Source organism: Haliotis asinina, chromosome 2, assembly GCF_037392515.1.
Source record: "Haliotis asinina isolate JCU_RB_2024 chromosome 2, JCU_Hal_asi_v2, whole genome shotgun sequence".
Taxonomy (NCBI): Eukaryota; Metazoa; Mollusca; class Gastropoda; order Lepetellida; family Haliotidae; genus Haliotis; species Haliotis asinina.
Window position 1 is genome coordinate 39,317,370 of NC_090281.1, and position 12,971 is coordinate 39,330,340.

The 12,971-nt window shown below is 40.2% G+C and overlaps 2 protein-coding genes across 3 annotated transcripts in view; both read left to right on the forward strand.

The window, feature by feature from the left end:
- Positions 1 to 12,971, forward strand: part of LOC137273701 (nonsense-mediated mRNA decay factor SMG7-like) — a 523,786-nt gene that overhangs the window by 326,564 nt on the left and 184,251 nt on the right. The window lies entirely within an intron of this gene.
- On the forward strand, positions 2,471 to 4,644 carry LOC137274266 (piggyBac transposable element-derived protein 4-like). Its single transcript, XM_067807375.1, has 4 exons — positions 2,471 to 2,860; positions 2,891 to 3,526; positions 4,086 to 4,450; positions 4,527 to 4,644. Exons 1-4 carry the CDS (start codon positions 2,471 to 2,473, stop codon positions 4,642 to 4,644), a joined length of 1,509 nt encoding a protein of 502 aa, XP_067663476.1.

A 12,971-nucleotide genomic window follows, 5' to 3' on the forward strand; every position in this document is an offset into this window, starting at 1 on the left:
TCACAATAAATCAGTATCATGTAACTTTTTTGAATTTTATAATACATGTACTTGAATTATGATATTTATTCGTAACAATGTACAGATTATTTTGAAATTGGGCATGGTGGGCGAGCTGGCTAGGGCACCAGGCTAATGATCCAGCGAGGTTGAGGTTTCGGGATCGAGCCCACCTGTGACTGGGTGTAAAAAACCTTGGAGTCAACTTTCTGTGCAGACTCTCTCAGTGTTGTCACAACCCCTAGTGTACAGTACACAACCCTGTGCACTTAAAAGAACCCACGAATCGGTTGGTATATGACCAGATGGTGGCCACATGAACACGTGCATACACCTAGTTGCGGGTACAGCAACGTGCAGTAAACTTGGACAAAGTACTGTGACTATGTGTCCCAGTCCACCCAGCTGTCAACTGGGTACCTCGTTAGGATGAGAGATCCACAATAAACTCAGTGCGCCTAGTGGCAGCAAGAGTTGTATACTCCCCAGGGAGTTGAGATTGAAATACAATGTGCTGTTGAGATTGACATCCGGTGATCGAGGGAAAAATACCAGCGCCTTGAGCATGCACTACTGCGTGGATATGTGCGCTATATAAATATCCAATCTAATCTAATCTAAATGTTCAGCAAGCCATTATGTTTCATGTACAAGTATTGTGCGCAAAATGTATATGCAAATAAGTACTATCTCTACTCAATGGTTGGATTGGGTTATCTGGGGTAAAAATAATCGGATTGTAGACGCTTTGTGCGCTTCAAAGAAAAGTAAACTCGTCAAATTGCTTCTTAGTCCTATGTGTACATTTCAGGCATCCTTACAATTATGCATGTTCACGATACACCAACTTTTTCATGATAGCTAGAGTTGATAAAGCCAAAATCTAGCACATTGATTGGTCAGCAACCTAACCAATAGCTGTCTAGTGACCGAACGTGCACTTCACCTGTCATTTCCTATGTGACAAGTATCTCATGATACGAATGGTCATAGATAACAAATCAGGGACTATATTGAACAATTTAGATACTTAACGTCCTATTCGGGAACTTTGATGACGCCCATCCCATGACCCTTTGTCTTATGTATGTGCAAGGAATAGCATTATACAATATGTATGCGTGTATGTTCGTGCGATAACGTATATTTTCTGCGTTAAATCTAGATGAACCAAAGCGACAAACTGTGAATCTGTTATATGTAAGTCACAGACTAGCTTATTAGTACTTTCCTTCAAATATTCAGTATACAGTAGCAATGTATCAGCGAAAACGCTTCTTTCATAGATTATTATGCATGTGCGTAAATTTGTCTTTACTGCCATTGACATAGATGTTTTGAACAATTTAATCTCACACAATGTGAGAGGGACATCATTTGGTTTAAGTATGTCTTACATACAAAGAATCCAAACGTGTCAAGAAAGGCACACTTACATAATCCCTTACTTTATGTGCTATTGAAAGTTTCTTGACACTTCTCTGTAATTATCACATGTAGCAACTAATTCCGTTGATCCATCATCAGTAAAAGCAGGATAGCATATTAGTCATGGTACTTGCGTATCATCATTCAGACAACAGTAATAAGATTATTTAGCACTACTTTTGGTCTTGAAACAACAGTCCCCTGTAGAATTTATACATAGCCAAGCCCCTACTCCTTTATTGAACGGACTGTCCCGGGACAAGCGTTAAATAAGCATATGTGTTGTTATTTCGTCGGACAACCCACTTGATGGTGCTACGTACGCTTCATTCTCTGTACTGTATATGCACACATGGGTACAATATCGTTAACCTTGATAGCAATACGATATCAGACAGAACACAAACTGTTACATGATAGTTAGAATATACAACCAAAAAGACAACATATCCACTGGTCAACAATACAATAAAAAATCAATGTATCCAATCTGAGTGACCAAACGTGCCCTTCAGAAATTTAGGCTATCACCCATTCCTTTCTGTGTGAGTAGGGAACAAATGACCAGTCAGTGTAAAGAACACAGTTACTAGTCGTAAGTTAATGCATGTCAGCGAGAAAGGGGATTAGGAGCTTTTTTACAGGAGGAAGTTATTAGTTCTCTTGGGAGTGGACACTTAAATACTTTCTATACACACTGACTGGATTAGATATAATGTTTTAGTGGTTTGAGGTCGTGAGAAGACTGAAGAAAACTTGTTCCTGCTCAGATGTATAAAATACTTGATCTGTTTACATTACATTATCGGAAGGCGGTGGGTGAATATGTAAAACACAATGCGCTTTTTAGTGAGAACCAGTGTGAAAACAGGACAAGAAGTTCAGTTAGTTTTTATTCAGTCAGCTTGTTTGCACGCGAATTTGAATTGGAGACATCTAAAGACATGTAGGATATAGCCAATAGAAATCAAACACACAATTGAATGATATAAAAGATCATGTAGGGCATAGTAACAGCCGTTCCATTGAATCATTCGTGATCATGGCAAATCTGAACGACAGCGACAGTGACTTTGAGCTTAATTTAGGGCTGAGTGACAGTGACGTTTTATTCAGTGATACGTCTGAAGAATCCAGCAGCAGTGACACAGAACAGTATCAAAACACATGGAAGACAGGGGATCATCTCACTTCAGTGCCGAAGACTGCTTTCACCGGACCCACACCAGGCACAACAGCAGACATCAACCCCAGCATACAAGAGATCGACTTCTTGAAGCTGTTCTTCACCGATGACATCATTGACATCGTCGTCAGCCAAACAAACCTGTATGCCCAGCAACAGCAAGCAAGACACGGACGAGATGAAAACTGGGTTCCTGTTACCATGGAAGAATTCCGAGCATGGCTGGGCATTCGAGTGTTCATGTCTGTGAACCATCTTCCTAACATTGATATGTAGTGGTCAGAGGATTATCTGTTTGGTGGTCACAGTGTAGCAGCCATCATGAAGAGGGACAGAATTAATAAGATATCCCAGTACCTCCATGTGGCAGACTCCAGCACCAACGTGGAGGGAGGACTTGACAAGCTGCACAAGATTCGGCCTGTGCTGGAGACTGTTCGTGATATGTGCCGTTACCAGTACAACCCTCACCAGAACATTAGTATAGATGAAGCTATGGTGGCATTCAGGGGTAGACTTGCCTTTAGACAATACCTGCCAGCCAAGCCCACCAAGTACGGAATCAAGGTGTGGATGAGGGCAGACCCAGAGAACGGTTACGTCAGTGATTTTCAAGTGTACACCGGCAAGGAGAACCGTACGGCAGAAGCTGGACTTGGTTCCAGAGTAGTCATGGACATGATCTCCGGTGTAGACAACAGGCATCACATAGTGAACTGTGACAATTATTTTATGAGTCCCCAGCTATGTCCGAGTCTACTTGATGTTGGCACATATGCAAGAGGCACTGTCAGGTGCAACAGGAAGGACTTTCGGAGTTCCATACTGCACTACAAGTGTGTCAAGAACCAAGGAGACATGGTGGTCACACTCAAGGGGGATTTAGTGGCAGTAGCATGGAAGGACAAAAAGGTAGGTCAAATTAAATTCATGTTTAAATAAAAACCAAAAGGCATGGTATAAGCTTGCAGAATTCCTACATATAGCAATCTCTTAATAAAAGATCTTGTCCGTAATTATCTTATCCGGTGTAATTACCAAGTGTATCAATAAACTTAGTCTCTATTGATACATCAACAATAAAAACACGATAATACATCAGTTACGGTATTGATGCACATGCCTGTCATCATTCAATCAGACTGTGGTAATGAGATTATTGAGCACCTCTTTTGGCCTTGAAACAACTGTCTCCAGTAGAATGCACATGTAGCCACGCCCCTGCTAAAAGGTTTGTCCCGCTGCAAGTGTAAAATAAACATATATGCTGTTACATCATTGGACAGCCCGCTTGATGGCGCTACGGCCTTGTCTGTAATGTTTATGCATACCTGCACATCTCTAATCCTACGAACCTTGTTTGCATTCAATATAAATACAGACACACCCATCTTCATATTTATTTTGAGCATTTAACAGCTCTCTCAATCTCGGTGTTTCTGGATGACTCATTTTGTACATTTCATTTCAGGTTGTGAACCTGCTTTCGACAGCTGACGTTGCTGCTGACATTAGTTCAGCTGTCTCAAGAAAAACGAAAGATGGCACTGCGGTCCAAATCCCCTGTCCTACCGTCATGAAACATTACATGAACTGCGCCGACCGTGCAAACCAGATCCGAACAGAGCTGAGCACCTACCGTACCAGTAAGAAGTGGTGGAACTATCTCTTCTGGTTTGCCTTTGAAGTCGCCATCGCTGTCGCCGTCACCAATGCCCTCGTCCTCATGAGAGACTCTCAGTCCAACCACCAGATGACAAAACCACAGAGAACCAAGCCAAGAACCATGCTGCAGTTCTGCATCGCCTTGTCTAAACAGCTGATCGGCCAGTTCCAGTGCATGAGAAAGAGGAGGAGAACATCTAACAAGGATGAAGCAGGGACGTCCCACTGGCTGTCAACGTCTGAGAAGACAGTGCTCCAAGACTGGTAAACGTCGAGACATCAAATGCAGATGTTCAAGTTGTGACGTGTTTTTGTGCATTGACTGTTTTGAGACCTACCATAAAGACTTGTTCCAAGGACGATAATGCTTTATGCACTAGTTGTGTTGTACAAATGGTACCTTATACCATTCTCGTCAGTTTTTGGGCACAATGTGTGAAGCCCGCGCGGTACTACTGGAATATAGCTAAAATCGGCGTAAAACTAAATTCACTCATTCTCTTCAATTGTTGCATTTCAGTCGTTATTGTTTTACATTTCCAAAATACTAAGACGTGTGTTCACCATCTGAGAACAAATACACTCATCATAGTGTCAATCTACTCCCATATGTCTTGTGTGTTTCTTTCATACATCATTACAGTAACTGATGTTGTGTTTACAATACACAAATTGTTGCATGTTAGTTGATACAGCCGAAACACAACATAGCCATAGGTCAACAATAAAGCCAATAATCAATCTCTACCCTATCACTTTGAGTGTCCAAACGTGCTCTTCAGAAATTTAGGCCACGCCCCATCACCTTGCCCTTCCTATGTGAAAGGTTCTCATGATACGATTGGTCAAAGTATCAGCCAGTGTAATGAGTAACTGAGATATAATGCGTTACATTCGGAAAATTTTATGCAGTATGTATGTGTATGAATGGTGATGTATGTTTGCTGCGTTAAGTTAAGATGAAAAAAGTGACAAACTATAAATATCTATATGCTCCATGTTACTTACACACCTATTGATACTTTCCTTGAAATAGTCAGTAAGCATGAGCATTGTATTGGCAGAAAATGTAGATTATAATGCAAGTCCTCCCTCTTTTCAAACTCTATTATAAATAATATATTATATTTCAGTCAATACAATGAGAAAGACAGGAGGAATTTGTATATTTGTTCATCTAGTAAGTACAAAGACCGCGTAGGTGTTGATAAAAACACAGCACACACTGGCAAAGGGGTATAAGAGACACATGTAATAAATTACGTGAAATGCTGTAATATATGTATTCACATCGGCCTCTTTTCCATTTACATCTTTACAACACAATTAAATAATCAGTACTTGTTTGTGAGACTAGACAGTTTCCTGTCATATCCGAGACCTGCCAGGGAAATCAGGCATGATTAGCACTAATTAGCCACGTTGCAGCAATCAGGCAGTCAGCGAGGGGTCCCAGGTGTTGGGCAGTGGAGCAGCTCCAGGGCTTAATGAGTTAAGAGTAACTATATTGATTATAATATACGTCGTAATGTTCTCTTATTGAGAGTACGAAGAAAACTACCCATGTATTTAAATTTGGGTATATAATATTAGCAATGACTTCAGGCAGTACATTCATTTTGTATACCTTTCTATTAATAACAATAGCCAGTAGATAGTCACCATGCCCTAATTCTTTGAGTTTGTCAAGAATCAGAGGCTCGGCACCAAATAGATTTATGTTTTCAGCACACCACAATTCCATTATTATGCTTAGGTGTGAACAAATCTCTAATAGTGTGAATACGCAGGCAGCGGCGCTGTGGCTTGCAGTTGGCTAGGGGTTGTTGGGGCCCCCACTATGTTGATTTCAGCGAAGCAGTTTAATGTGTATCTTCTATTATGCAATTGGTTTTCGTGATAAATGCCTGTTGGGCTTGTTGAATACCCTGTTTTATGTACTTTTTTTTCTCATCCTCGCTTATGGAATATGGTCATGAACCTTTGATCTGATCTCATTCTTCATTTTGTTGGATTTTTCTAGTTCGCCTAGGATCAAACGAAACTCCTCTTCTGAGATTTTATTGTCATTGAGTGTGGTGGAAACATGATCTTCTATCGTGTTTAACTTTGATACAGCCAGTATTTTAATTTCATTGTGTTTCTTTGCTTTACTGTTCAATTTGCGGGATACAAATTTAATCACAGCCCCAACTGTTCCTCCAACTAAGGCCCCTATTTCAAGTCCTAACACCACCGGTGTGGCTACGACTGTTGTCAACAATCCAACTCCTACTGCTCCTAATGCCATGCTAGCTGCCATTGTCGTGGTGTCAGCGCCATTTATGTAGTTTAAAGCTCTATTGTATTTTTTATGCAGTGATGCCTGAGTATCGCATTCTTGTTCTAGCTGATGTTTTATTTCACATATCTGTTTCAGTCGAAAACTGTCTGCACTTCCTTTGATATTTCCTTCATCATCTATGACCGGATTCAGCCCCATTTCGTTTGTCTATAATATAGTTTATAAATTAATTTTTAATTATATGTCATTTAGTTTTTGATTGGTATATTTTAAGCCTATAAGGTTTAATTTTTGGTTATGGATAAGCGTTTTAAAGTTAAATCTTGATAACATTGAACGATAACACCATGGAGGCTTGTTGATGGTGGATGGCCTTTTCTTATTATTACTCTACAAATTTTATTCTCATGTCTTTTATCCCAAGATATAACACAGCCACCAAAAAGCTCATGATAATCGGTCCTCCCTGCGAGATATACATCTATAATTACTGTTGAGTGTGGTTTTGTATCAAAATTGTTACTATTTATTTAAAAAATAATCCTGTGGGTGATCGTTTATTTCTTAAAAATGTAATAAATTAATATCTTCAACTGGTGCTAGCATGTTGTCAGTATCACCCGGTATTTGTAACACTTGCACACTGGTGCTAGCATGTTGCCAGTATGACCCGGTATTTGTAACACTTGCACAAAATAAGCATCATCTACAAATGGACTAAGGGTCATGAAAAGGATGCTGTTGTTAATAATTTTGGAAACAAATCAATTTCGATGAAAAATGATGTAAGGGTTGGTTAGTGTTATATTAATTATCCATTCAGGTTCTTTAACATCTGCTAGTGCCATTCGTTTGTATGCTCTGTCTTTGAAGTATAAGACGTATGGGGTGTCCTCCTCACCAGGTGAACTGAAATCTTGTGTCTCCTAGATCACTTAGTGTTACGTTGTATGCCATTGTTTATATAATACTTTAGAAAATAGTTTCCAATAGTTTTTCTGGTAATGCCTCATGTATGAACTTCATACCAATAAAATTGACATGCTCGATCAGGAAAATCTTGGTTAGAGATATAGTGTCTTCCACTGTCACTGTGACACCTTGCAGACTGGTGTGTGTGTCGCCTCCCACCCACATGTAAATTGAGCAAATGTTATCCTTGTGTCTTTCAGCCCACTGGAGTTTGATTCCTTTAACGATCTCAATATCGCTCTGCTGTGGTTCCCTTAGGAAGACTTGCATGGCCAGCGTTGTACCATCCACTAGGTTTTCTAGGAGAGTAGTCACGCCATCGAATTCAGACACCAACTGTAATACTGTGTTCTCACTGGGTTTACACAACACCATAAAGACTGGTATATTCGAGAATTGGTGTGATGATTACACTGTTTCTTTGTGATGGGACATAAGCCACGTGCATGATTCCACTGTTTACGACTTTGTTTATGCAGTGGTCTTTTTCTAAGAAAACATATGGTGAAATTAGTGTTGATAAGCCAGTTGATTTGAGCCTGTAACATCATCCACTTGTCGTCGTCAGTGTGTATTAAATGGTATGGTTTGTTTTGTTGAAGGATTGTTGGTCTGTCAAAGTCTTCTAAATCAAACAATTTACCACCAAATGATGGGTGTATTCTCCATTCACCAGCGTTGTCTTGAAATATATCGTATCATTTGTTTTTTTTCAGATCCTGTTGTATCTAGGTTAAAAGAAACATATCCACCGGTGGTTGGAACTTCAACTCGTTTGTAAATGTTGTTTATAAGCTTAAAAGCGTATATATTACCATCTGTTCCTACGTCATCAAACCCTCTAGTATCACCTAGGTTTGACAAACTTGTATTAACGCATCATTTTATTCGCATTCCTGGTCCTTGATTACTAGCCATTTTGTATGTGCAATGTTATGCTCAGGTATGCTATATTTACAGGATTATTTCTTGTATCTAAAATTGATACTTTTAATTTGGGAATATTACCGCTTGTTAATTTTTTATGCTGACGCGATGGAAATGACTTGGTGCGACCCTCATTGTATTTTTCTGTTTTAACCGGGACGGCCCTCAACAATGTGAAAGGACGTTCACTTTGTATATTATCCGTTGTGTTAAGCTGGTCGAGATGAACGCATAGTTCGTGGTATGGAATTAGATCTGGTAATTTCGAACCACTGATGCTCTGGCCAGGGGCTATTGCAAGTGATGTCAGCCCTGACGTATCCGCCCACTTGTTACTGATTATCAGTCTGTTTTTCCCCTTGTTGTCTAACATCACTGTTCCGTTTGAGTTGTTTCTTTTAAGTTCAGCTCCTAAGGGTTTGAAAATTTCATCGTTGAGAGAACACACTCTGTAGTAACCATCTTTTATTGTGTTTTGTGAATTGTTGAGGGTCAACACATTAATATGTTTTTTATTTCTGATGTTTATCCATTGCGGGTAGTAGGTGATATTGCATAGTGCTATTTCCAGTTGGCCAGACGTGTTATCAATGGCACGTGTAAGTTGAACGGACTCACCATTCATTATATCCAGAAGTGTAATGTACATATTGTAATATAAATTATATGTAATAATAATACGCACAATGTAAACGCCTCCAACTTCACACACATGAAAATTGTGATGGCCTGCGGGCCCCTTGGACAGCCGACTGGGGATACTGAAAGAAATAAGTGCTCTCTCCCCCAAGATAAAGCGTGGAGTATGACCAATAACCCATATGATAAATGAGCGTACGAACATATTTGTGGGGACTTCATGATTCCAACGAATAAAGACTTTCACCTTCATGGTGTGAACCATGGTCTCGGTAAAGTTTACGTGTTCTTCTATAAGTCTAGAACACTAGAACATATAGGCTCGGTTCTATAGATGGTACATACAACCCCCACAGTCATACATTTACAGGCCCCACAACAAGTGAACAGATCCATGTCAGTTACATAAAGCAAACTGATCCTGGGGCAGTCACAGCCTGGACTATCATGATCTCAAACGCATCAAAACGATTCACTCATGTACAATACGCTTGAACGACTCTATTCGAACGTATGTGTGGTTTGTGTTGGGCTCACAGACACAGACGCGCTCTGACATCATAGGTAAGGGAACCGCTTACGACGCACAGAAACAATTTGTGGCTATTATTGTGGCTACAATATGCCAGGTCAGAGGTTGACTATGTGTTCGGTGTGGGATTGTACATAGCTGCTAGCGACATGCGTCTGAGAATCAATAAAATAACTGGCTACAACAATGAAATAATCATTGCTACAGCAAATCAAAAATTGGGTTTGAACACCAATTAAAATATTTCCCACGTACCACCCACACACACTCGTGAAACTGGTATAGTGCAACCACCACCAGAGCCAATGGTACGGAAATTGCCTGACCGGCAGGTCCCCCACTCACTGTGCAGGCAGTCAACCAACAACATATCGATTATAAAACAGCGCTGGCTGTCGGAGGTATCAGCTTGTGTCTTATATGGCTAATTCCACACCCCTAAGCGACGGTGAATGCCCACAGATTTTGGCCGAGCCACGTGGCAGTTTTACCTAGCATGCTAAGCAACCACAATACAATACTACCTATGATACCGGACCCGTGACTATAAAATGTGACTATGCTTGTCGTAAGAGGCGACTAACGGGATCAGGTGGTCAGACTAGCTGACTTGGTTGACAGATGTCATCGGTTCCCAATTGCGCAGATTGATGTTCATGTTGTTGATCACTGGATTGTCTGGTCCAGACTCGATTATTTACAGACCGTCGCCATATAGCTGGAATATTGTTAAGTGCGACATAAAACTAAACTAACTCACTCACTCACCCCTATGATACCGGGCAGGGCTTCTGTGGCCTTACCAGCTAGTTTAGCCAAGGCTTCCCCGAGTGATTTAAGATGAATTTTTTTACAGTCTCTGATGTCACCACGATTTGGTGTGGTGCCTCCACTTTGGGGTGTGGGGGTTCCCCCAACTGATACTACAATAGTAGATATTATGAAACCTAATGCCGTCAGAATGCTGGCAATGGTGATGCCTTGCTCACGGAATAATATTCGAATCCTATTGGCGGTTTCCAATCGTGTGCGTCTGTCGTCTTGTAAATTGCTTAGTCGTTCCGTGATACGACGCTTCATGTCATCGTCTTCCATTTCGCCGAGTTTGTTTTTTTCATGAGCGATGTGCTCGTCGAGTTCGTTCAGTTTTCCCATGTTGTTCACAAGTCGCCTCGTACGCGCGGTTCACGGCTTCGTCTAGACCGTACAGTTCCCTCATTGGAAATTTAAACCCAGGCCATGGCTTATCCCAGTATTTACTGAACAGTTTTTTAAATCCTTTTCGAGGATTAAGAGAGCCACTAGGAGTCAAAGCCGTGCGCAAGTCGGTTACTATTACAAACAACCCAAGCACGATAGACCGGAACTAAGTATTGCTGGTTAGATTCCCAAACTTGGGTGAGAACGACGTCCAGGGACGGCACGGTTGGTGTTTAACATCAAGTTGACTTTGACCAACGACAAACAGGAGCTTGTGAATAATGTGGGTCGTGCCATAGTCAAGAAGACCACCATAATAATTTGCGGCAACGAGGTGCTTAGCATAGACGACAGCGATATATATTACTGTTACACAGACCTGTGGGAAAGTGAGGGAGAACGAGAAAACAACGTATACCAGGGTTTGGGCAGCAGAAAATCAAATAGGTTACGTATCGGGTACGCCTTCAATCAAAATGAGTTATCCAAACTATCACATAGCAAAAAAGCAATCGCCGAAACATACGGGAACAGGTTGTGTATCCCGCTTGACTTGGAGTTGCTAACCTCTCACACACCATTTTACCACACTGGGCGACAGGCTTGAATACGAACTCTCGTTCAATGATAACAGCAAAGTCGTGCGTACGCCGAACGGTGACGAGGGTAGTTACGAGATCGAAAACATCTCCTTGGAGTTCGACATTGTGACTAGTCCAGATCTTGCCAGGCAGATTCGAAATTCATACTCTGGAAAAATGTCCGTCCTCTACGATAGGATACTGTTCTGATTCTGCTTATGAACGCATATTTTCAAACATCCTTTGTGTCGTGTCACTTAGAAATAACGCAATGTTGGCCACGCCATTTCAGGTCACCTACGGTTGTCAGCATTGTGAATGTTGGAAGGTTTATCAAACAAAATCAAAATAAACTCGCTAAATATGGTAATTTCTGTGCAAAGACAATAATATTTACCTATTCACACCATGTAATTTATTCCAGATAAAATAGTTGGATATATCAAAAGGACATTTTCCTCGGCATCATGATGCATGTGGACTTCTTTGTTTACCGCCATTGCCATGATCGTTCCTGTTCGTCCAATTGATGATGTAACATTGAGATTGGTTTTGTTTGTAATTTTTTAAGCCGAAAGTTACCAATTTTTAGATGGGAAACTTGTGAGCTTTTTCTTCGTCAAAGAACAAAAATATTGATTAAACTATCAAAAAATATTTCATTATGAAGAAAATATTAGACTGGGTACCACTCAACGTAATGTGCTTGAAAGTCAACAATGGCCGTTATTTTCGACTGCGTGCCGAGAAATTTGGCGATCACATTTTTAATTCACAGGCATTTTGTTTTATGGTACATATACATATTGAAGATTATATTCTTATAAAGCTGAGAATTAGTGCATTCCACACGTGATTTATATGACACATAAATCCGACTCGTTGAATAATTATTGCAAGTTTTATTTGGAGATGTCATTATCATGCACTCCTGTCGAATGGGTTCGACGGCAGCATTGAGAGGATTAATTATAGAAATCTGCAAAGTGAGGGTGGTCAAGGATCCATCATGTGAGATAAGATAAGCATTATGGATATACAAGTTATAGTTGAAATTTTCAATTTTCATTTTCCTTCGTCTGCAATCATCAGGAAGTTTACAAAATGGTATTTTTTAAATGGTTTTCTTCATTCTGCTTCACATAGGAAGAATTCATCCACCTTAGAAATAAGTTATTGATGTCTCTTGTCTTTCAAAAAGGACATTTGCTATGTAGCATTTGCAGTGCATTGGTGTGTTCCTGTATATAATGTCACCTTGTACACATAACAACATGATAGTTCCTTAAAAATCTTTTTGAAGGGATTGGTATTAAAATACAGCTGCTATGGTTGGGTAGATGGTATTTATTGCTGTGTGCTGTATTAATGAAACAGACTGTTTCTGACATGTAATTTTACAGTTTATCATTCTCATTTGGAGGCAAATAGATTGAAGGGTGACACCTGAAAAGGAGGTTTTATTTTGAATCTGTTTTTGAAAAAGATATCTCAACTCTGTAAACTAAGTACAAAATCTAATTCAGTGAACAAGCATACTAACATTCAGATTGCTTC

Coding starts and splice junctions, on each gene's coding strand:
- LOC137274266 (XM_067807375.1), top strand. CDS start 2,471: ATGGCAAATCTGAACGACAGCGACAGTGACTTTGAGCTTAATTTAGGG. Junction 2,861..2,890: donor GCATTCGAGTGTTCATGTCT/GTGAACCATCTT, acceptor ATTGATATGTAG/TGGTCAGAGGATTATCTGTT. Junction 3,527..4,085: donor TAGCATGGAAGGACAAAAAG/GTAGGTCAAATT, acceptor ATTTCATTTCAG/GTTGTGAACCTGCTTTCGAC.